The sequence below is a fragment of the Biomphalaria glabrata genome, chromosome 2 (assembly GCF_947242115.1).
Source record: "Biomphalaria glabrata chromosome 2, xgBioGlab47.1, whole genome shotgun sequence".
NCBI classification, from domain to species: Eukaryota; Metazoa; Mollusca; class Gastropoda; family Planorbidae; genus Biomphalaria; species Biomphalaria glabrata.
This window is the reverse complement of record NC_074712.1, coordinates 33,822,657-33,847,746: the sequence shown is the minus strand read 5'-3', so window position 1 is coordinate 33,847,746 and position 25,090 is coordinate 33,822,657. Positions and strand designations below refer to the sequence as shown.

Below are 25,090 nucleotides of genomic sequence, written 5' to 3'. Positions count from 1 at the left end.
TACAGGCGACATATGCCCTACCTTGTAGATATTCTACTTAAAATTATACAGGCAACATATGCCCTACCTTGTAGATATTCTACTTAAAATTATACAGGCGACATATGCCCTACCTTGTAGATATTCTACTTAAAAGTATACAGGCGACATATGCCCTACCTTGTAGATATTCTAATTAAAAGTATACAGGCGACATATGCCCTACCTTGTAGATATTCTCCGTTAAGTAATGTGCTTCCTCTGTAGTTTTCATTATTCCTCCTCTTCTGACCAGAGCACAACTACACACACAGTTCAACTAATAGATCAGGCTTGAGGTCAGTGGACAGAACATATTACGACCAGTTCGGAAGTAAAGTGCCTCTTAAGCGATAAGTCTGAATTTCATTGAAAGTCAGTCCTGACAAGACGACGATTGGGCGTAGAGCCAGAAACAAACATGGCGTATGTCACTGACAGGCTGACAGAAATTGTCACGAAGGAGAGAGACAAAAATCTATGACAACAGGCTATTTATTGACGTTTCCGCGGCGGGCAATTATAGAAATTATACCGTGCTGACAACTACAGTGGGTGTCACTGACAGCGGTAAAACTATTTCAGTCAAAGTCAAGATGACATGATGGAACAAATCTTGGTTTTAGTTGTGTCAGAGTAACAAATCTTGGATTTAGTTGTGTCAGAGTAACAAATCTTGGTTTTAGTTGTGTCAGAGTAACAAATCTTGGATTTAGTTGTGTCAGAGTAACAAATCTTGGTTTTAGTTGTGTCAGAGTAACAAATCTTGGTTTTAGTTGTGTCAGAGTAACAAATCTTGGTTTTAGTTGTGTCAGAGTAATAAATCTTGGTTTTAGTTGTGTCAGAGTAACAAATCTTGGTTTTAGTTGTGTCAGAGTAACAAATCCTTGTTTTAGTTGTGTCAGAGTAACAAATCTTGGTTTTAGTTGTGTCAGAGTAACAAATCTTGGTTTTAGTTGTGTCAGAGTAACAAATCTTGGTTTTAGTTGTGTCAGAGTAACAAATCTTGGTTTTAGTTGTGTCAGAGTAACAAATCTTGGATTTAGTTGTGTCAGAATAACTAGCAAACCTTGGTTTTAGTTGTGTCAGAATAACTAGCAAATCTTGGTTTTAGTTGTGTCAGAATAACTAGCAAACCTTGGTTTTAGTTGTGTCAGAGTAACTAGCAAATCTTGGTTTTAGTTGTGTCAGAGTAACAAATCTTGGTTTTAGTTGTGTCAGAGTAACAAATCTTGGATTTAGTTGTGTCAGAGTAACAAATCTTGGTTTTAGTTGTGTCAGAGTAACAAATCTTGGTTTTAGTTGTGTCAGAGTAACAAATCTTGGTATTAGTTGTGTCAGAGTAACTATCAAATCTTGGTTTTAGTTGTGTCAGAGTAACAAATCTTGGTTTTAGTTGTGTCAGAGTAACTAGCAAATCTTGGTTTTAGTTGTGTCAGAGTAACTAGCAAATCTTGGTTTTAGTTGTGTCAGAGTAACAAATCTTGGTTTTAGTTGTGTCAGAGTAACTAGCAAATCTTGGTTTTAGTTGTGTCAGAGTAACTAGCAAATCTTGGTTTTAGTTGTGTCAGAGTAACAAATCTTGGTTTTAGTTGTGTCAGAGTAACAAATCTTGGTTTTAGTTGTGTCAGAGTAACAAATCTTGGTTTTAGTTGTGTCAGAGTAATAAATCTTGGTTTTAGTTGTGTCAGAGTAACAAATCTTGGTTTTAGTTGTGTCAGAGTAACAAATCCTTGTTTTAGTTGTGTCAGAGTAACAAATCTTGGTTTTAGTTGTGTCAGAGTAACAAATCTTGGTTTTAGTTGTGTCAGAGTAACAAATCTTGGTTTTAGTTGTGTCAGAGTAACAAATCTTGGTTTTAGTTGTGTCAGAGTAACTAGCAAATCTTGGTTTTAGTTGTGTCAGAGTAACAAATCTTGGTTTTAGTTGTGTCAGAGTAACAAATCTTGGTTTTAGTTGTGTCAGAGTAACAAATCTTGGTTTTAGTTGTGTCAGAGTAACAAATCTTGGTTTTAGTTGTCTCAGAGTAACTAGCAAATCTTGGTTTTAGTTGTGTCAGAGTAACTAGCAAATCTTGGTTTTAGTTGTGTCAGAGTAACAAATCTTGGTTTTAGTTGTGTCAGAGTAACAAATCTTGGTTTTAGTTGTGTCAGAGTAACTAACAAATCTTGGTTTTAGTTGTGTCAGAGTAACAAATCTTGGTTTTAGTTGTGTCAGAGTAACTAACAAATCTTGGTTTTAGTTGTGTCAGAGTAACTAACAAATCTTGGTTTTAGTTGTGTCAGAGTAACTAACAAATCTTGGTTTTAGTTGTGTCAGAGTAACTAACAAATCTTGGTTTTAGTTGTGTCAGAGTAACTAACAAATCTTGGTTTTAGTTGTGTCAGAGTAACTAACAAATCTTGGTTTTAGTTGTGTCAGAGTAACTAACAAATCTTGGTTTTAGTTGTGTCATGGTAACAAATCTAGCGTAAGAATTTTTTTCCCCAAGAGACAATCTGCTAAATAGTTACCGGTAATAGTTTTTTTTTTATAGCGACGTGCTTTACAGAACAAGGAAAGAACAAGGTTTATATATATAGATGCAATCGCCCCCCCCCACACACACACAACCCCATTAGATAGGCCATATTATCAGAAGTGGTGCGACATAGTATATGGATTTGTTAAAATATCAATAACCAGCGTATATCATATAGATATGTAACTAACTCAGTTAACAAACTATAAATACTGTAAAAAAATAAATTCCGCCCCCCTCCTCCCAACCCAACATATTAGAAAAAGGGGGGGGGGAGCGATGTAATATAAAAAATGGTTAAATACTTAATAAATATTATTAACATAAGTAAAGAATTCGAATACAAATTGTGTGATTTCTCTACCAAATTGTTGCCCGCCCCCGCCACCTTCGGTAGCCACAGAAACAAATGACCCGTAGTTCCCCTCCTCCCTGCACAAACACACACACACACACCATACACATGCACACAACTCTTCAAACTCTTCTTCTAATAGCAGCACTAACAACAACAAGAACAATCTCCGGAAGTCTCGTCAAACTGAATGATGCCATTCAGGAGAGGGGAGAGAACTCTTCACGGTCGCAGATTACATTGTTCGAAAAGGAATTAAATTCTCGCCCATTGAATCGTGATCCAGCGGTCATTGATTCCATGGCGTGACAGCAAGCCTCTTACAGCGCTCATCACCCCCCCCCTCTCACACAAGCGCCATAACAAAAGAAATAAAAGAAGAATTGTTTGAAAGATGCATTCAGGCCAATATATGACTTATGACATTTAGATGTCAGTAAAAAGGTTCCTTCCCTCCCCCTTTCCAACAGCCCCCTCACAAACCAGCCTCCTGCTTGCCTCACAAACCAGCCTCTTGCTTGCCTCACAAACCAGCCTCTTGCTTGCCTCACAAACCAGCCTCTTGCTTGCCTCACAAAACAGGTATACTAAAACAAAAATGGATGCAGAAAGCTGAATGGGATGTAAACAGGAGCACTGGGGTTGGGCTCTTGCAGAATGGCGGTGCTAAGCACTTAACATGGAGCTATAATCCCACAGAGCCTAAAAATACATAAATAAATCAAAAGCAAGAAAAGAAAAAGCCTTTAAAGCGTTGGGCCTTAAGAGTTAATTATAGTGTAGGTCCCCAAATAGACTTACGAATACGTTAGTCTCTGTTTCCAATTTGTTTGTTTTCTTTTTGAATGCCCTCTATCAAAGTATCAAGGTACTTCTGAGAGCTGTATCAGTAATACAGCACTAAGAGTGGATGAGATTAGGTTAATGATTAAGATTAATGAAGACTTATCTTGCTAAGTATGTGATCAGATGTGAATGATTTACTGAATCTTTCATATTTACTGAAATCTTCTTAAGTGCTCACATCAGTTTATTTTAACTTAAGAATTCGAATAATCACTTAGACCCTAACTAGCCACTTGAGGCTTTGGGTTGAAGGATTCATTGTTTTTTTTACATGCTTCGTTTGTAACTCCTACATCTTTTTCCAAATTTTGGCTCTAAATATTCATTTTGGCTCTAAATATTCATTTTGGCTTTAAATATTCATTTTGTTCTAAATATTCATTTTGTTCTAAATATTCATTTTGGCTCTAAATATTCATTTTGTTCTAAATATTCATTTTGTTCTAAATATTCATTTTGTTCTAAATATTCATTTTGGATCTAAATATTCATTTTGGCTCTAAATATTCATTTTGTTCTAAATATTCATTTTGTTCTAAATATTCATTTTGTTCTAAATATTCATTTTGGATCTAAATATTCATTTTGGATCTAAATATTCATTTTGTTCTAAATATTCATTTTGTTCTAAATATTCATTTTGGCTCCAAATATTCATTTTGTTCTAAATATTCATTTTGGCTCTAAATATTCATTTTGTTCTAAATATTCATTTTGGCTCTAAATATTCATTTTGGCTCTAAATATTAATTTAGTTCTAAATATTCATTTTGGCTCTAAATATTAATTTTGTTCTAAACATTCATTTTGTTCTAAATATTCATTTTGGCTCTAAATATTCTTTTTGGCTCTAAATATTCATTTTGTTCTAAATATTCATTTTGGCTCCAAATATTCATTTTGTTTTAAATATTCATTTTGGCTCTAAATATTAATTTTGTTCTAAACATTCATTTTGTTCTAAATATTCATTTTGGCTCTAAATATTCATTTTGGCTCTAAATATTCATTTTGTTCTAAATATTCATTTTGGCTCTAAATATTCATTTTGGCTCTAAACATTCATTTTGTTCTAAATATTCATTTTGGCTCTAAATATTCATTTTGGCTCTAAATATTCATTTTGGCTCTAAATATTCATTTTGGGTTTTTCTTTTGAAAACAAAGTTCTGCACTGGTGAGAATTATGTAAGACAGGACTGTAGAATTGTCTGCTCTTGCTTTGTAGCCGTTTCAAATCCAAAACAAATGAAAAGAATGACTACTCTGTAGGAGTGGCTGCAATCTCTGACAGTAAACTCAATTATTTCACAATAACAGACTTGACACATTTTTAAAGATGGTACTGCTGTTTACTGATTGGATCATTGATAACCAATCAATTATCTTTAGTTATTTTTACAATACTTCCAATTAGCCTGCTAACTTTTCAGGGGTTCAAAAAGGGGAATGGACACTGGACGGGTATTTTCGAAAACGGCTGAAACGATTTCCCTAGAACTGTGCTCTATTCTGTGTACTACCTACTTGGCCACACTGTGAACACTCTGATTGAAACGTTAGGATTGTTTTTAAATTGATTCATTTTAAAAGTCAATCTTGCTTCCTTTTTTTAAATTGTGAGCATGGCTTCAGCGGGAATTCCCGCATTCGACTCGAATCACTCCCTTGTATTCAGTAAAGAGCTGAACAAATAAATATACGTGCATGAACCATTTGTTCACCGTTTTGTGTAGATATCATTCGCGGGATTGTTCATAAAAAAATCGAATGATGAATTTAAATACACTATCAGCTTCATTGAATTTCTATAAAAACTTTTTTTTTTGTAAGTCTTGTTTTCTTTTTATATAGTGGACTAAACATGCCACTAGGTTTGATTGTCTGTCAGACTGTGGTTTTAGTGATAATTTACAGATGTACCTAAAATTACGATCTCGATTTGAAAAGCATTTTAAAACAAGGTTACACAGACAGTTGTGGAAACACAAACTCAAAAGTGGGCCACCTAGAGTGTTCACCAGGATTCGAACACGGGACTTCCGGTTCCAAGTACTTTACCCCTCAGCCACAGCATCTCCATATATTCATTTAGCGTACATTTATATTTTAAAAAATAATAATTATTATCTTATCTTATATAATACAAACGTTAATTCAAAAAAAGAAGATGATTACGTCCTACGCGTCATGCATTTAATCATGCATATTAACCCATGACTTAAATATTAACCTTATAAATACATTCAAAATTAATAACATGCTACATGTCATAAAGAGAAACTAAAAAAGATTTAGTCTTCTAACAAAATTAGATAAATTGGCAACACGAAAAAAATAATTGTTGACCTACATTAAGCTACAATTATGTACACATGACTACAAGACTTTCCCCTCGCAAATAAAAATTATTTCCATTGTCATTTGTCATACAAACTAGACATAGATCTAGCTAGATCTAGACCTAGTTTTAGATCTAAATCTAGATTCAAGATCTAAGTCTAGGTCTAGAGCTAGATCTAAGTCTAGATCTAGAAATAGAATAACAGATTATCTAAGTCTAGATCTAGAATTAGATCTAAGTCTATATCTAGATATAATTGTAGATCTAAATCTAGATCTAGAACTAGATATAGAATCTTGATATAGAATCTACTATATCTAGACTATAACTCGTATGAATTTACACTTTTAATCTTCTAATTATTAGACCTAGGCCCTAGGCCAATGTTATGATCATGAATAGTAGGTTTTTTGTTACCGGGTACTGGTGTACTATGCTGTTTGTATCAGATTTATTTCTTAATGTGATACTATTGTTTACATAATGCATGTAAATAAATCTGCACCCCTAAGCTGTCAGAAGAGAAGTTATTGCCTTAATAACTAAAATTTTGTTCAAATTATCAATACATTTTCAATATAGGCCTACATATTATAAATATATCTAGATCTGGGCTCTATTTAGTCTTATTTAGGCCGCCCTATAATGAGAATATGTCAAAACTGCGCGCTATAAAAGTAGTTCGTTATTTTTTAAACTTATAAAACGAAGTTCGTACCAAATTTCTTTTTAAAAACAACATTTGAATCAGTATTCTATTCAATGAGTTAGTTAATAAATGGAAAATATATTTTACTTTGATCCATTGACACTTTTATCATTGTGACCTTAGATGCAAATTTGTTGTACCAATGCGCGAATCTATGAATGAAGTTTGAGTTATTACTGAAGAAGTCCATGACCTTTTAAAAACAGTTACCTCTACTGACGTTTTTCATTGAAAAGTGGTGTGATTTTTTGAAAAATAAGCTTGAATATATAGGATTTGAAAAATTAGATAGAAAAAAGTAGCCGTTGCCTAAGAACTTTGAATGATCTAAAATATCATGATGTCCTATTTTCCTTTTCTCTTCTAGTTTCTGAGATCTAAACAGGACGGACGGACGAACAGACAGGCCACACAAGGGTGCCACTAAAAACTCAAATATTTTAAATTGTGTACAAAAAGACATGGCGTTACATTAGTCCAATCTCACTGACCTACATCAGTAGTTTTATTTACCTACATGAAATAGAAAAGGGGGATATATCTTTTAGTAATGAGAGAAATGGCAGTAATTGTTCGTTTTTTCCCCTTATATAAGCATTTTATATTATTTTTAGCGGTCCCGAAAGGGAAAAAGACGCTATTAGTTTTGTGTGGAATGTCTGTCGTCCCGTTTAGATCTAGTAAAATAGAAAAGATAGTGAAAATCCGAAATCACAATATTTTAGACCAATAAAAGTTCTGATGCAACTGCTACTTTTTTTCTTTTCTAAAAGCAAAAAATTAGGGTTTTCAAATCCTTTATGCAAGCAGTTTTTCATAAAAATACACCACTTTTACAACCATTCACTATTAATAGTAACAGACAATTGAGGCTCTTTATTTGGAGGCGGAGTATATATATTCAAACACATTTACGCTAACAAAAAAAAAAACAACATTTATGCAAACGGTTGTAGATTTTTTTGTAAAAATATTTTTTTTATATTTGTATTGTTAAGTTATGCAAGTTCTGTTATACTAATTTCTATATTTACAAAAAAAATGTTTACTATTTTTTAAAGAGAAAAAATCTATTTAGTATGCATATAAGTCAGACATAATTTAAAACAATTAATAAGTAGTTTTTCATATTATCGCGTGAACTGCAGAGCTCTACACACCACGCAAGACACCTAACCAAAGAAATTTTTTTTTTTACGGAATGTTTTATTCTTGAGGAATAAGAGATTGTCCCTTTACAAAACAATTAGATCAATAGATAATCATTATAAGACATCAGTTAGGCCAGGTTCACATCTAACTTTACATTCGCTTTCACCTATCCTTTGGTCTGCTGGACCGCAGGGGCACCACACAAGATCTGTTAAGTTTTTTTTTTTCCATTATTTTCTGTCATTTGTCTTTGATAGCATTTCATTCTGAAAATATTGAAACCTGCCTTTTTACCTGCCTGGGTGGACCACTTCGGGGGCCTATTTTGAGTTTGTGTCTCCACACATACTGTCTTTGTAACCTTGTTTTATTATCACATCCGTACTGGAAAAGAATGCTTCTTTGTGGTATTTATATGTTGAATTAAAAGTTATAACTATGTCCTATGAATTAAACACAAGATATACACTTTTAATCTACGTGCTAGAGCAGGGGTTCTCAACCTGTGGATCGCGACCCCCTTGGGGGTCGATTGACCATTTGCCAGGGGTCGCTTAAGACCATCGAAACTATAGATTGTTATTGCCTACTCTTCTATTGCTCTATGTGTGTGTCGGGGGGAGGGGGTCGTGGCAGAGTGGCCGAGCTTAAAAGGTTGAGAACCGCTGTGCTAGAGTTTAGATTAATTGAAACGTTTGTGAGAGTCAAAGGTCGAGAGGTCACATCCAATAAGACGACGGATGTCCAGGTAGCTTACAAAAACTAGTCACCAGATTTCTGATCAAACAAAAATCTTTCAAGGTACATCGCAGTGTTTTGTCTCCCTTTCTGTATCAGCTAGCTCTACATTCATCCATTAGATGGCTGATTAGCATTGTGTGGGTTAGATTGTACATTATCAGCCATTCACTTCCTTCTCTGTCTTTCTTTCTCATTGCGCTCTCTCTCTCAGTCTCTCTCTCTGTCTCTCAGTCTCTCTCTCTCTCTCTGTCTCTCTCTCTCTCAGTCTCTCTCTCTCTCTCTGTCTCTCTCTCTCTCTCTCTGTCTCTCTCTCTCTCTCTCTCTGTCTCTCTCTCTCTCTCTCTGTCTCTCTCTCTCTCTCTCTGTCTCTCTGTACTCTTTTTCACACTCATGTCTCAGACACGGTACACTCACACAGTCTCAACTAATGATGGTACAACGGTGCATTCAGACAGTTCTATCACAACCGACGTTCTCTCAATGAGTCGCCCCCTTGGAAAATCATTTCCCTTTATACACAGCGTCTTTGTCTTTCTCAGACACAAACCTATACATACAAATAATTAAACACCACACACGCGCGCACACTCATTTGCCTGTAGGAGTAAACTTGTCAGCTAAAGTCCACCGGATGAATGCAGTTTAACTGATTACCCCCACCCACCACCCCCACCCGCTTCATTTACCCCCAGGTTGGTAGCAGCATGCACGTCAACTATGACACACAAACGCACGCGCGCACGTGCACTGAACACTCTACTCACCCTGCCTGCTGACACAGATCGCGTGTTCAGGTCACATTGAGTACGGTATGTGTTCAGGAGACTACATCTGCCAGTCTTCGCTGCTAGTTTTACATAATTTATCTACACTTAATATCATCGTGTGGACAGTATTAGTTCTCCAGTTTAAAATACGAGTGTTTAACACGTCAGTGATCATTCGCTAGAAATGTGCGCAGGAAAACTTAGTGTTTCTATTTCGTGTAACTTTTAATTCTTTTAAAGAGGCACTGTTTTACATACAATACAAAAACAAAACAACCTTCAGATTGTATTACTATTTAGTAAATAACTTTTAAATATAATCGTTATTTTTTACAAGTATTGATATTCATGGAGACACAATTATAATCTTTGTTTCTTGCTTTGATGTGAATAGTTTAAGTGTTCGTATCACCTGAGCGTTTGAGTCTATTGTTAATGATAGTTTTATGTCTACCCCATTCACACCTGATCCATGTCTCTGTTTCCTAGCAGACGTAGAGTGAGTTACACACATACATGAAAACGTCATAAAAAAAATGGATTAGGAGCATGACCTTGGGCAGTCCCAGGCAGTAGCTGTCGACAGCGTGCTAGCAGAGCGCTCTAAGGTTTGATGGATGTGCTAGGAGGGATGGGAGCGTTCACGGTTTTGTTTACATCTCTTGGTTTCTTTTTGATGATTTAAATAAGGGCCTGCCTGCGCCTCCCTGGCCTGCTCAAGCGATTCTAATGGACTGTTTCGAGTGTCGTGCCAGAGAGATGAAGGAATTGTGATGTGAATAAAACTGTCAAAATAGATCCGGTGTTGAGTGATGCGCGACGAGGCAAGAAATAAATATATTTATTTCCATAGGCCTACAGCTTCGTAAAAATCTGGTAAGTCTGTTCTCTTCTCATCGCTCTGATTGCTTGTTGAATGCACGCTCGCTGCACATGGAGGTCTCCACAACAGCATAATCAATATGTTTTAAGTCTTTAGGTTGTAATATGTTAAGTTTATTTTTGTGTTCAATTGATGTTATGTTTTGCTCTGTTTATATTTTGTTATGTTATATTAGTTGTTATATTAATGTTGTGTTGTTATGTGAATGTTATGCTATTTAGATATATTAATTTTATCTTGTTATTGTACGTTGTGCTTATGTTGTATTGTTAGTTTATGTTCTTGAAATGTTCTGTCTTTTTATTTATGTTATGTTGAATTTATGTGTTGTTGTTTTTTTGTTGTTGTTACATAAATGTTATATTGATTTCTTTATGCTATGTTGAAGTCCTTTTGTTTTTATGTCATATTAATGTTATATTGATTTCTTCTTGTTATGTTGTTATTTGATGTCATCTAAATGTTGAGTTCTTTATGTTATGTGTTCACTTCTTGCTGAGACAATTTACTTAGTTCTAGAACTTTTTGTCTTATTTAATAGAATTTGAAATGGTTATATATTACTGCCATTATAAGATATTTGGGGGAGAGGGCTGCCTTTAAAAAGGGATTTATGCAGAGCCGTATCTTATTTCTGGCCTTGGAGACAACTTCTAACAGGTAACGCCCTGTGTGGGGTGCCTACTTTTAACCCAGTGGCTGCGCCCTTTCTCCAGGGTAACGCTTTGTGTGGAGAGCCTAGTTTAACCAAATGGCTGCGCCCTTTATCCAGGGTAACGCTTTGTGTGGAGAGCCTAGTTTAACCCAATGGCTGCGCCCTACCTTTTTCCAGGGTAACGCCTTGTGTCACGTTGTGTGGGGTGCCTAGTTTAACCCAATGGCTGCGCCCTACCTTTTTCCAGGGTAACGCCTTGTGTCACGTTGTGTGGGGTGCCTAGTTTAACCCAATGGCTGCGCCCTACCATTTTCCAGGGTAACGCCTTGTGTCACGTTGTGTGGGGTGCCTAGTTTAACCCAATGGCTGCGCCCTACCTTTTTCCAGGGTAACGCCTTGTGTCACGTTGTGTGGGGTGCCTAGTTTAACCCAATGGCTGCGCCCTACCTTTTTCCAGGGTAACGCCTTGTGTCACGTTGTGTGGGGTGCCTAGTTTAACCCAATGGCTGCGCCCTACCTTTTTCCAGGGTAACGCCTTGTGTCACGTTGTGTGGGGTGCCTAGTTTAACCCAATGGCTGCGCCCTACCTTTTTCCAGGGTAACGCCTTGTGTCACGTTGTGTGGGGTGCCTAGTTTAACCCAATGGCTGTGCCCTACCTTTTTACCATTGACTGAGAAAAAGTAGACTTACAAAGGTGAAGCTACTCATAAATAGGTCACTAAGGTGATTTACCGCGCAAGAATGTGAGCGCGTGAAGTGGTAGACTTAGTGAGCCGACCGGTGTCTCTGTTAAGTTCGAATTAGATTTCACGAGAGAAATAGCGAAACTAGAAAGTTGGAGAGACATTTCCGTATTAGTAACTAATAGGTTGATGGGAAGGGTTGATCAAAAGGTGGTCATTTTTTTTAGACTGCATTCCTACAGATTTCAAACTTGGTAGTTTAGGAATCAAAATAAAGTAATCTTATACCACGCCACTTGTGAAGACCAATGTTCTGCAGGACAATACAAGTACCACGCCACTTGTGAAGACCAATGTCCTGCAGGACAATACAAGTACCACGCCACTTGTGAAGACCAATGTCCTGTAGGACAATACAAGTACCACGCCACTTGTGAAGACCAATGTCCTGTAGGACAATACAAGTACCACGTCACTTGTGAAGACCAATGTCCTGTAGGACAATACAAGTACCACGCCACTTGTGAAGACCAATGTCCTGTAGGACAATACAAGTACCACGCCACTTGTGAAGACCCATGTCCTGTAGGACAATACAAGTACCACGCCACTTGTGAAGACCCATGTCCTGTAGGACAATACAAGTACCACGCCACTTGTGAAGACCAATGTCCTGCAGGACAATACAAGTACCACGCCACTTGTGAAGACCAATGTCCTGCAGGACAATACAAGTACCACGCCACTTGTAAAGACCCATGTCCTGTAGGACAATACAAGTTCCACGCCACTTGTGAAGACCAATGTCCTGCAGGACAATACAAGTACCACGCCACTTGTGAAGACCAATGTCCTGCAGGACAATACAAGTACCACGCCACTTGTGAAGACCCATGTCCTGTAGGACAATACAAGTTCCACGCCACTTGTGAAGACCAATGTCCTGCAGGACAATACAAGTACCACGCCACTTGTGAAGACCAATGTCCTGTAGGACAATACAAGTTCCACGCCACTTGTGAAGACCAATGTCCTGTAGGACAATACAAGTTCCACGCCACTTGCGAAGACCAATGTCCTGCAGGACAATACAAGTACACTGCTTTGGTGCATCACCCGACTTATTGAGAGCTAGGTTCAGGAAGATCTACTTAGTGGCAGGCGGCATCAACCTTTAACCTCAAAGTTTGATGTCAAAAAGGCATTCTTAATTCTGTCATTGTTAATACGTCATTATAAGTGCACGTGTGTTTTCAAAATAAACTCATACACGTATACAATAAACTCATACAAATATAAAATAAACTCATACAAGTATAAAATAAACTCATACAAATATAAAATAAACTCATACAGATATAAAATAAACTCATACAAATATAAAATAAACTCAAGAAGTATAAAATAAACTCGTACAAATATACAATAAACTCATACAAGTATAAAATAAACTCATACAAATATAAAATAAACTCATACAAATATACAGTAAACTCATACAAGTATAATATAAACTCATACAAATATAAAATAAACTCATACAAATATAAAATAAACTCATACAAATATACAATTAACTCATACAAATATAAAATAAACTCATGAAACAGAATTACCAAACACGTAGGCCTATAATAATGAAACAGAATTAATAAACACAACTCCACTCGAGTTTCCAGCTCGAGTCACCTCGAGAAGTAGATAAGCGGAGATAAGATAAGATAAGATGTCACACATACATAACTTTTAGATTTTTGAGTTTCATCGCGTGGATCTTTGTTTTCAATGTCCCTTCTTTTAACCCCAAACTTTTGTGTCTGCCATGCAACGAGGCAAGGAGCTCTAGGTCTAAACTAGCCACAGGTTGCAGCAGGTCAGTTTTGAGGTTTTCTATAACGCTTGGTCTCGAACAGAGGCGTGGACAAAGGGGGGGGGGCATGTCCAGTAGCACGTAAGAGAAAACAAATCAAAGTTATTCAAACCTCATTATGGTGTTAGTACAGTACAATTAGGGTGTTAGTACAGTACAATTAGGGTGTTAGTACAGTACAATTAGGGTGTTAGTACAGTACAATTAGGGTGTTAGTACAGTACAATTAGGGTGTTAGTACAGTACAATTAGGGTGTTAGTACAGTACAATTAGGGTGTTAGTACAGTACAAATAGGGTGTTAGTACAGTACAATTAGGGTGTTAGTACAGTACAATTAGGGTGTTAGTACAGTACAATTAGGGTGTTAGTACAGTACAATTAGGGTGTTAGTACAGTACAATTAGGGTGTTAGTACAGTACAATTAGGGTGTTAGTACAGTACAATTAGGGTGTTAGTACAGTACAATTAGGGTGTTAGTACAGTACAATTAGGGTGTTAGTACAGTACAAATAGGGTGTTAGTACAGTACAATTAGGGTTTGCTAGGAGAGTATTCACTCACGAAGGCAACGGGATACACATTTGAGATTAAAAACAAAATCTGCTGCTGAGGACAAACGCAGACGACGAAAAGAAAATCTAAATCGACCACCTGCGGACAATGGTTATGCTTGCCCTGGATGTGGCAAAATATGCATGTCACAGCTGGGGCTGCGCAGCCATGGGAAATACTGTATTCCTCATTAATCTTCGGACTCGAAGACAAGCCTTATATGAGAGTAATAAGTCTATTTGACAGAAGGAAAAAAAAAGTCTTCACTGCAGAATGAATTAAATAATAAGTTAAGTAATTTCTTTTCCTGTCTCAAATATATTCTCAGCTGAAATTGGCTTACTTCTGCCATTTTGTTTTAGATCTGATATCACTTCTAAAGATAGATATAGCATTCGGCAATGTTTGTCAGAAAACTAAAATTGTCGCATGATATACTAGAAAAAAAAAGTATCCCTACGTAGAAACCACATGCTAGACGCTGGTTTACAAACTTATTCGTCAAAATAATTTCTTCTAATGTCAAGGACAAACACGCTGTCAAAGCAAGCAACGCACTGGCACCCTTCTACACAAGTGCACCCTCTGTGATCCTACTTTTGCAATCAAAAATGTATAATTACGCGAGAGCGATCTCCCTTTGATTTGTTAGTCCCAAGTGAAAGAATTCTCACTGGACTATGTAAAACCATTGAAGAAATTGTAGTGTTTTGCATTTTAATCTCTGGGGAGGGGGGGCTGAGAAGGTCAAGGTCAAGTTACTTATTCGTGTTCCTACATTGGCGAGTTATTAAATTGACACTACGCACATATGCACACTACTCAGTGTCAGCGTATTGAACTTTACCTGTGTGATGTCTAGGAAACAGTGATCGGCGCCATACTATGTAAACTTACGTGAGTTCGGTGCACTTTTGAAAAGGCGAGGATGTATCATTGTCAACGCCGCAACGGAGTGCACTGCGCAGATTTTTACTTGATACGCGTGGCGCACACTTCCTGCTCAGTGCTGCCCCCAACATGAAAGAGGAACTTGCATGGGAGCGAAGAAATGTTTCAGGATACAGAGAAACCCTTTTAATAACATAGCAGCCTTGCAAGATGTGCTCAGCGATTGCAAACAATATTTGCGAATAAGTGGAGTGCTTGCTTCAATAGGATAGGGCTATAGATGTTTAAAATCAATGCGATTATTTGAATGAAATAAAGAATACTTCATTGTATTTCAATTGTAACTGAATAAAAAAAGGGGGGATTTTTACTAAGGCCACGTCGAGTAACACATACCAAGATCTGTTATGTATAAGATTATCATCTTGCAACACTTATTACCACTGCCTAAATCTAACTTTTATAACAATGGGATTTTTTTAAAGGGGGGGGGGTTTCTAATTGTCATAATTAATTGATCAGGGGCTCTAAACAGCTAGCAACCAACTTATGTTTGCGCATTCAATTCTTAATGAAAAATAAACATGAAATAAAGTTGAACAGATTTCTTTGACCACAAAACTGAATCAAACTTTTATTTATAAACATTCACAGATTCAACTTGAAAGTAGACATATGTAGAAACAATTGAAACAAGAGACAACTTATAATTTCGTGTCTCTTCAGCCTCACGTCTCTTGCTAGTCTCTTCCCTTATCAACTTTCACGTCCGAATGTATTCACCTCGTGATTTCATCAGTGTTGTGCACGGTACTGCTGGTAGAGCAACTAAAACAGTTGTAAGCGTGTTATAACTTCACTTATAAAACTTGAAATGACTTGAATAAACTCTTTGTGAACAATAGATACAACTTTGATTACACTATAGACAAAATGAACTTGAGATGAAATAAGTGTAGCGACTTTAGTAATACTATAAAATGATATTTTGAACAAAATCTAACTCACTACAAAAACACGTCTTTTCACTCTGGTAATCTGGAGTCGTCTGTGGCCTACCCAAGACAGATGACGACAATGCCGCTTATCTTGCATCATTCACAGTACATAGCCTCCACTTCTCACCATCACCATAGAAACACACACACACACACACCATATAAATCAGAATATGTTCAGCCTACACAACCAAAAACATCCGCACTACTTTCCTTTATGGTTACACCAGAATCACGCACGTACATTCCATAACATGCAATAAATAGTTCATGAAAATATGGGTTCTTTTCCATCAAATAATCTTAGGGTAAAAGAAAGGGGGGAGGAGTTAATTGCCTTGAAACATTCTAACCCAGTGATGACCAATCATATTCAGCCTGGTAATACCAAGTCTCTAGAGATGACCAATCATATTCAGCCTGGTAATATAAAGACTCTAAAAACTTCTGCCCAGAGTTGAAGATGAAGCCCCCGATGCGCCGTTCTATTGGAAGACTGTATTTTCGGTGAACAAGCGTATCTGAAATTACAAGCTCTATCCAGTAAAGAGTGATCATCGCTGTAATAAGGTTCTTCCTAACCTAAAAATGTTGTATGCATTCTAAAAAGAAAATCTATGCAATAAATAATGAAAAATTAACTTAATAAAGAATAAGTAGCTTTTTTAAAGGAGAAATGTTTGCTTAAAGTTAATTCATTTTAAGACCAAAAGTGAAGTTTTGGAACACGGGAGGTTAATGACCTTGACCTGAGCTGAGGAACGAGTAAATAGAACTAAAGGTTATCAGTTCATGGTCAGCTATCAATGCAGTGACCGAAAGTAGTGCTTCCCAAACAGTTTCCTTAACGGAACACTTCGCACATTCTGAGTATTTAGCGGAACACTTCGCACATTCTGAGTATTTAGCGGAACACTTCGCACATTCTGAGTATTTAGCGGAACACTTCGCACATTCTGAGTATTAAGCGAAACACTTTGTTTATTTTTTGAGAGATTAATTCACGTGGTGACCAAATTAGTTAATTCCAGTAGTTCGTGGGAAACCTATTCAAGCCTAGCGGAACACAGTTTTGGGTAAAACTGTCCTAAAGTAAAGGTCATATTCAAAGGAAGAGGGTCAAACTTGTGCATTCAACATTCAAGAGCTGCTAACGGTAAATGCCCCTGAACAGAAATTTTCAATGTTTTTAACTCTTGAGTTAGTTTCTTTATTAGAGTCTAGGGTTTCTTGTTCGATCTTGAGTTAGTTTCTGTATTAGAGTCTAGGGTTTCCTGTTCGATCTTGAGTTAGTTTCTGTATTAGAGTCTAGGGTTTCCTGTTCGATCTTGAGTTAGTTTCTGTATTAGAGTCTAGGGTTTCCTGTTCGATCTTGAGTTAGTTTCTGTATTAGAGTCTAGGGTTTCCTGTTCGATCTTGAGTTAGTTTCTGTATTAGAGTCTAGGGTTTCCTGTTCGATCTTGAGTTAGTTTCTGTATTAGAGTCTAGGGTTTCCTGTTCGATCTTTAGACTACAGTTTAACACCGACCCATCTAACGTGATCTTATTAATATTTCATTGCTGAGTATTGATTGGGCTGTTTGTTCTCAACGATGTACTCAACAGGTTTTTGTGTGTGGGGTTTTAAACCATATAGTGCGTGCTTTTTTATCATATTATCGATGCGCGTGAATTGATCTTTTTTTTTTTGGTTTCGATCCAGTCTTTGTACGTGATATTGACTTTCTATTCTAGTGTTTCTCTTATTGATCTGTTGACGTTTAGGGCTGTCCGACTCTTGTCTTCATTGTTCTGAATAAATTAGACTTCCCGCTTTGTATTCTCGTATGAATGGGCATCAAGTTAGTGAGTTAGCCTGGTGTCATTTTGTTTTTTCATATTTCAATGATGTACAACAGTTGTTGATGTTTCTCTTGGAAGAGAACATTTTTTGTTCTGACTCTGTCTGAATATCTGAGTCTATAAACATCTTTCTGTAGCTTTTTTTTTTATAGTCTATTTGTATTTTCTTTCTCTCCCTCTCTTTCTTCCTTCTCATCTTTTTCTTTCCATTCTCTCTCCCTCTCCCTGTCTCACCATTCTAACTCTTCTATCCTTCTCTCTTACTGCTCCTCTCCCTATCTCTTTCTACCTCCTCTTTCTCGCTCCCTCCCTTCCTCTCTCTCACTCCCTCTTTCACTCCCCTCTCACTCACTCCCCCCCCCCTCTCTCTCTCTTTCAAGTTTCCTTCATATTTGGACCTATATTTTATCCACTCTTCTTTAGTCTGCCTTCCGTAATCTGTCCACTGATACTGTGCGCTCCTCATCGTAATTTAACTATTCGCTCAACAAAAAAAAAAGTCTACTTCTTATTCTATGCATATTACAGACCATTCCACGGCCATCTTTCTTTTTAGAACCTCGACGAGCACAGACTCTGGAGAGAGCTTGTATTTAATACCTTAGAATCGGAAATCCCCGGCAAGGCCGCGAGCCAGAAGCCGAAACTTTCCCCTTGATAAGCAGAATCAAGTCAAGACGCTGGTGAAATAGCTCTCAAGTGGTGGAAGGTAAAGTCGGACACGAGCCAGTGTTTCTCAACCTGTCTACTCCGTTGTGATAAAGCGGGAGGGGGGAACTGAGGATGGATTTTAGTTGTGTAACAAGTGTTCAGGGAACTGAAGGGAAATAATGTTAGTTGTGTAACAAGTGTTCAGGGAACTGAAGTGAAATAATGTTAGTTGTGTAACAAGTGTTCAGGGAACTGAAGTGAAATAATGTTAGTTGTGTAACAAGTGTTCAGGGAAAGAGGGGAAAAGCTTATTGAGTTTTAGGATTTTTAAGGACGCCCCTGAGTCGACCCAAATCTAATGGGTATCTGTGACTTTTGTTGGAGAAAGAAAAAGCGGCCAACCGTTGTGTAGGTCACATGACACCCTTGTAACCGTTGTGTAGGCCAAATGACACCCTTGTAACCGTTGTGTAGGTCACATGACACCCTTGTAACCGTCGTCTATATAAGCGGATGACATTTTCATAATCAGACTCGTGGATTGCGTGGTCTGAAAGGGGGATCTTTATTTCCCTCTAATTGCCGCACATTGTGAGAACCACTGGGACACTAATCTCATTGCATTCGCCGAGACTCATCGACGACTGCTTGGCTCAGCACTAGAAATCAGTCCAATAACAAATCAATGCAAAGTGTTACTCTATACCCGAGCTAGTCTGGAGGGGAAGGGGGACTCGGGCAGATCGCGTTGGGGGAAAGGGAGATTTTTAGGGGGGGAACACCTATCTTAATGAAGGATGTCACTGCCAAGGAAAGGAGAAAGGTCTCAACGTGGAGTTAGTATTCACTCAATCATCTAGTACTTAGTGAGGTCGAGTGTGTTGGAGTTACTGAGAGAGTTACGAAGAGTAAGCATGAGTTTTGTATGTGTAGACTTAGGACATAGACACAACTACAGCTAAGTCTCTATGTCTATAGACCATTCAAAGTAGACAATTATCATTAATATTATCACTGGGGGGGGGGGGGGGCTTCCGAACATAGCAGTCTAGGGTTTGAATCCCTGGTCTAAAATGGAATTTTGAATTTACGGTAATATTTCTTTTATTCTCATTAGATTAAAAGGAAGAAATGGATCGCAACTGACAGAATGAGAGAGTAATAAATAACTACAGGCATAAGAATAACAAGACGAAAACTTGTATATAAACATGAAGACAGCCAAACACGACAAACACAAACTTATCCACCAAGATAAAAACATACATAATCTAGGTAAACACAAAGTGGATCGCATAACATACAGTCAATGGACACACATTTTACCTTTTTCAACATCTAGATTCTAGATTATACCTTATCTCAACATCTAGATATTCCTATAAATTATACCTTATCTCAACATCTAGATATTCCTATAAATTATACCTTATCTCAACATCTAGATATTCCTATAAATTATACCTTATCTCAACATCTAGATATTCCTATAAATTATACCTTATCTCAACATCTAGATATTCCTATAAATTATACCTTATCTCGACATCTTGATTATACCTTATCTCAACATCTAATTATACCTTATATCAACACCTAGATTATACCTTATTTCAACATCTAATTATACCTTATCTCAACATCTAATTATACCTTATATCAACACCTAGATTATACCTTATTTCAACATCTAATGATACATTAATTCAACATCTAATTATACCTTATCTCAACATCTAATTATACCATATCTCATCTAGATTATACCTTATCTCAACCTCTAAGACTCAATTTGTTCTCATACTTAAATTCCCTGACTTTTACCCTGACTGGTACATCAGAACACGACAAAACTCTGACGACTCCTGAGTGCAGTCAACACTGGACCTGAGCCTAAATGTGTGTCTGTGTGTTCCAGAAAGTTGTTCTCGAGTACTTGGCTATATCAGTCGTGTTCCAGCCGCCTCTACGTTGGCTTGTTCCTTGTGACCATGTCTAGCAAGCACATCTAATCTTTGTTTACATCCCAAGTACACAGCGCGATAGTCTAGATAAAGTTCACACGACCCAACATAAACACAAACCTTTGTTCCTGTCTTGTTTTTTTTTTTTTTAGGTTTTGAAATTGACGACATTCGGTTTTGTTTATGCAGTTTTCCATTCCCCCAAAAAGAAATTAAATTGGTTTAAGCAATGCTGAACAACTGCATCATGAAACAGGCTATGAGACCGTAGTTTGGAGACGCTCATATTGGCACTAATACTTTGAAGAAAAATAAATTGTTAGACGTTCAATAAGTCATATAAAAATTTCACTCTATACTCTATATTGCTGTACTATAGACAATGGAATGAAAACCTGACTTTATGTTCATTAACATGAAAGCTAATAAAATGCATTTAAAATGTCCACATTCCTCTGTAGATATGAAGTATCAAATGAAATATAGGCCTATGTGTATACCTTCTACTTTTTAACTAGATCTATATCCAATTCGAGCGGAAGCACCAACGCTAATCAGTCAACAAGAGTCATTAAAGTTGTCATTATTTTATACAGCACCAACGCTAATCAGTCAACAAGAGTCATTAAAGTTGTCATTATTTTACTTTTACACAGCACCAACGCTAATCAGTCAACAAGAGTCATTAAAGTTGTCATTAGTTTACACAGCATCAAAAATCATATTAACAATATTGGAGGCCAGCATTGACGCTGTTCTCTCTCTCTCTCTCTCTGTCTCTGTCTCTCTGTCTCTGTCTCTCTCTCTCTATCTATCTATTTCTTTTTCACACACACACACAGTTTTTCTCTATCATCATTGTTTTTTAAAGTCCCCGCTTCAACGAAAGTATTTTGCACCGTGATGCACTATGGCACCAAAGGACTTGCCTATAAAAAAGCTGAACTTAAAGAGGGAAACACGTGCACTACGTCTAAACCTCCTTCACAGTTTGGGATCTGGCTGGTTTCTGGAACACAAACTTCTTTCTTTTATTTCTCGTTCAATGGAAATGTTACATTTGTTAAAAGATAAATCTTGCAAAACATGTTCTGGACTAGCACATACAAGGGAAGAAAAAATCTTTGAGACAAAAACAAACCTGGAGGAGTTCAGTGCAACAAGACGGCAGGATGGACTGATAAAACAAAAGATGAAACTGATCGCCCAAAAACAGGAGTCCGATGGTGAAGTAGCCTACTGGGGCGGCCCTATTCTTTACTAGAAGTCCAAAGAATGATTCAAGTCAATGAAGCCTTCCAATGATTTAGTGTTATAAACCAAGATTATTTCGATACAAATTCCATTCCCATGTATGAAAACTAAATCTGCTGTGCTCATTATTGATTGGGTGGTTCCACCACGTTTTGGTTGGGAGATCTTGTAGCTGGGAGATTCCACGTGTGCTTGGTGTTTATAAAGCGGTTGAAGTAGTTGGTTTGGCTTTCTTGCCTTGCTACTGTCTGGCAGATTGACAGAACTACACCTGTGTCTAATGAACTTGTGTCTAATGAAGCAGTCAAAAATCTGGAACCTTTTTTTTAAAAAAAAGAATAAGGAAAGTCGATTTTTTTTTTCAAGAGTTAGAGGGAAAAAATCTGCAACATACGTTTGTGTGTGTGTGTGCGTGTGTATGTGTACGTAATGTTTTTCTTTCATATTTAAACAAAGAAAAAAAAAGAATTGTCTTAATGGCGTCTCTCTGACTGTGGCTCCTAGAACTAAGACATCGCTTTAGACTCCATTTGTTAGAGTTCCCCAAATATTAACACACCAGACAAACGAGAACTGGTTTACACGCTATACCACTACGTCATAAAATAGTTACTCTCTAACTCCATGTCTATACGTCATAAAGTTTACTCTCTACATTCCTCTACGTCATAAAATAGTTACTCTCTAACTTCATGGCTCTACATCATAAGCATCGATGAAGTACAATCAGGCGACTAGATGACTTAATGACACTATCTTATCGTATAAAATAGTTTAGCCTCTAACCCCAACCCTCTACGTCATATGACAGTGTGAGATTATTTGAAAAAAATATATATATTGCGCATGTAATCTTCTTTAAGAAGCAGAAAAAAGTATTTATATCAAATAATCTATTTGCAGATTAGAACAAAAAAATCGGCAAACTTTAAGATGCTGGTGTGCCCCAAATGAATTCCTCATCCACAAAAATACTGGGTAAAACAAATTTACATTGATTTAGCATTTGAGAAAGAAATGTATATAGGCCTACCTACTTGTCCATCTTTACAACAGACTTTCATGATTGTAAATGTAATGATCTAATAAATAGCAACATGTAACCATGTACCATCGCTATAGAATGGAAGAGTCTTGTATCTACAAGGTTGTTGAAGAAATGTTCTCTAAAATGTCCAGCCTGTTGCTGTCCATATTGGTTTTAAAAAGAGAGAAACATGCAACGTTTCTAAATAGTAATGGTCAGTGTGTCAATGGTACACAATATACACTCTTGCTATGTAAGTTAGTAGTACTAGTAATCATTCATTATGTAACTACCATTAGTCAGTATGTAACTACCATTAGTCAGTATGTAACTAGTATTTAAGTAGTACTATTGAATATTATTCAGAAATAGATTACAATTAATGTTTGCAACCCTTTGTCAGAGGACCCTCCCTTGGTTACTCATGGTGTGAAGTTGTTCCTGTTGAGTAAGGTCACACTAAAATGTATTCATGTTTCCAGCATACAACTATATTCACCAAAGGAGGACATTTTGTTTCAGATCTCTACCCACTCGGTTGCTTGTTGATTTGATTCCAAGCTACCTCAGTCCGACTCTCAATTATGGAGCAGCCCAAAGAGCAGAGAACTCCTTCCAAGAAAAGTGGCTCAAAGCGGAGCACGAAAAGCCGTGCCAGACCTCAAAGACACAAACTCTCGTACAAAACCCGCGCGGCCACGTGGCTGGAACCCAGGATATTAATGATCACCACTGGGGTCACGCTTCTGGGTGTCTTGTTCCAGGTGATCGCCATAGCCACAGAGAGCTGGCTCATCATGAACGTCCACGGTGAGGGCGTCTACAGGAACTCATCAGGGAAATTTTTACTGGAAGCCTACACGGGCTTGTGGCGGCTCTGCAGAGTGGAACTAGAGAAGAAAGTAGACCAGGCTGGAAAGGAAGTGGAAATAGTACGTAAGTATCGATAAAGCTCGAGCAACAATTGTTTGCTTTTTAAAATAAACAAATTGAACACGGTTTTTGATGACGCAATACTACTTATTCTGACACTCTCAAACACATTCGTTTATTGCTAACTAAATCATACAGAACAGCATTTCTTTCTTTCAAATCTTAAGAAAATACAGCCAAAGTTTACATAATTGATCTCAAACACTTTCTGAGTGTAAACTTTAAAATCTCTTTATTATATTGGCTAACGTAAGCGTAATTTCAAGAGCATACGGGATAATGAACAGGCTAATATTAGGTTCAGGATTCCAAAGCTCTGTTTTAAACATAACAGAGAAACACGTGAGTTATTTCCCTAATTTCTAGCTTGCAGCTATTTTTATGGTTATACCTATACTTTAAACTTGTCAATAGACATCTCCCTCAAAGTACATCTGGCATTAGTTTGTGACTTTGATGTTTTGAGTCAAAGGTCGGTGAGATGGTCGGAATTTTACCTGTTGTTTGTACAGGCGAATCTCTCGGCAGGTCTTTGACGGGAACAAGTGATGAAAACAGAGCAATATGTCAAACAAACTAATGAACAGCATTTTGTGGATATGTTTGCTGTAGTGAGTGCAGGCTATGTTGATAGGTCAGTGCAGGCTATGTTGTTAGGTCAGTGCAGGCTATGTTGTTAAGTCAGTGCAGGCTATGTTGTTAAGTCAGTGCAGGCTATGTTGTTAAGTCAGTGCAGGCTATATCACTAGGTCAGTGCAAACTATGTTGTTAAGTCAGTGCAGGCTATATCTCTAGGTCAGTGCAGACTATGTTGTTAAGTCAGTGCAGGCTATATCGCTAGGTCAGTGCAGACTATGTTGTTAAGTCAGTGCAGGCTATATCGCTAGGTCATTGCAGACTATGTTGTTAAGTCAGTGCAGGCTATATCGCTAGGTCAGTGCGACAATGTTGTTAAGTCAGTGCAGGCTTTATCGCTAGGTCAGTGCAGACTATGTTGTTAAATCAGTGCAGGCTATATCGCTAGGTCAGTGCAGACTATGTTGTTAAGTCAATGCAGGCTATATCGCTAGGTCAGTGCAGACTATGTTGTTAAGTCAGTGTAGGCTATGTTGTTAAGTCAGTGTAGGCTATGTCGCTTAGTCAGTGCAGGCTATGTTGTTAAGTCAGTGCAGGCTATATCGCTAGGTCAGTGCAGACTATGTTGTTAAGTCAGTGCAGGCTATATCGCTTAGTCAGTGCAGGCTATGTTGTTAAGTCAGTGCAGGCTATATCGCTAGGTCAGTGCAGACTATGTTGTTAAGTCAATGCAGGCTATATCGCTAGGTCAGTGCAGACTATGTTGTTTAGTCAGTGCAGGCTATATCGCTAGGTCAGTGCAGACTATGTTGTTAAGTCAGTGCAGGCTATATCGCTAGGTCAGTGCAGACTAT

At 37.3% G+C, this 25,090-nt stretch overlaps 2 protein-coding genes across 6 annotated transcripts in view; one reads left to right on the top strand and one right to left on the bottom strand.

Moving 5' to 3' along the window:
• The window catches only part of LOC106055937 (brain-specific angiogenesis inhibitor 1-associated protein 2-like protein 1), a 59,747-nt gene extending 59,211 nt beyond the window's left edge, over positions 1-536 (bottom strand). The window contains exon 1 of the mRNA XM_056020157.1: positions 206-536. Within this exon, the coding sequence (XP_055876132.1) occupies positions 206-253 (48 nt within the window). The 5' untranslated portion in view covers positions 254-536. The remainder of the gene's footprint in view (positions 1-205) is intronic.
• An 8,925-nt stretch (positions 537-9,461) lies between these two features.
• Positions 9,462-25,090, top strand: part of LOC106074474 (uncharacterized) — a 42,297-nt gene continuing 26,668 nt past the window's right edge. The window contains exons 1-3 of one of the 5 annotated variants that reach the window (XM_056020160.1): positions 9,462-10,329; positions 22,604-22,678; positions 23,250-23,663. In XM_056020160.1, coding sequence (XP_055876135.1) covers positions 23,312-23,663 — 352 coding nt within the window. In that variant the 5' untranslated portion in view covers positions 9,462-10,329; positions 22,604-22,678; positions 23,250-23,311. Of the gene's footprint in view, positions 10,330-22,603; positions 22,679-22,829; positions 22,981-23,249; positions 23,664-25,090 lie in introns of those variants that run through there. The other 4 variants (XM_056020162.1, XM_056020159.1, XM_056020163.1 and 1 more) reach the window with 4 other exon arrangements.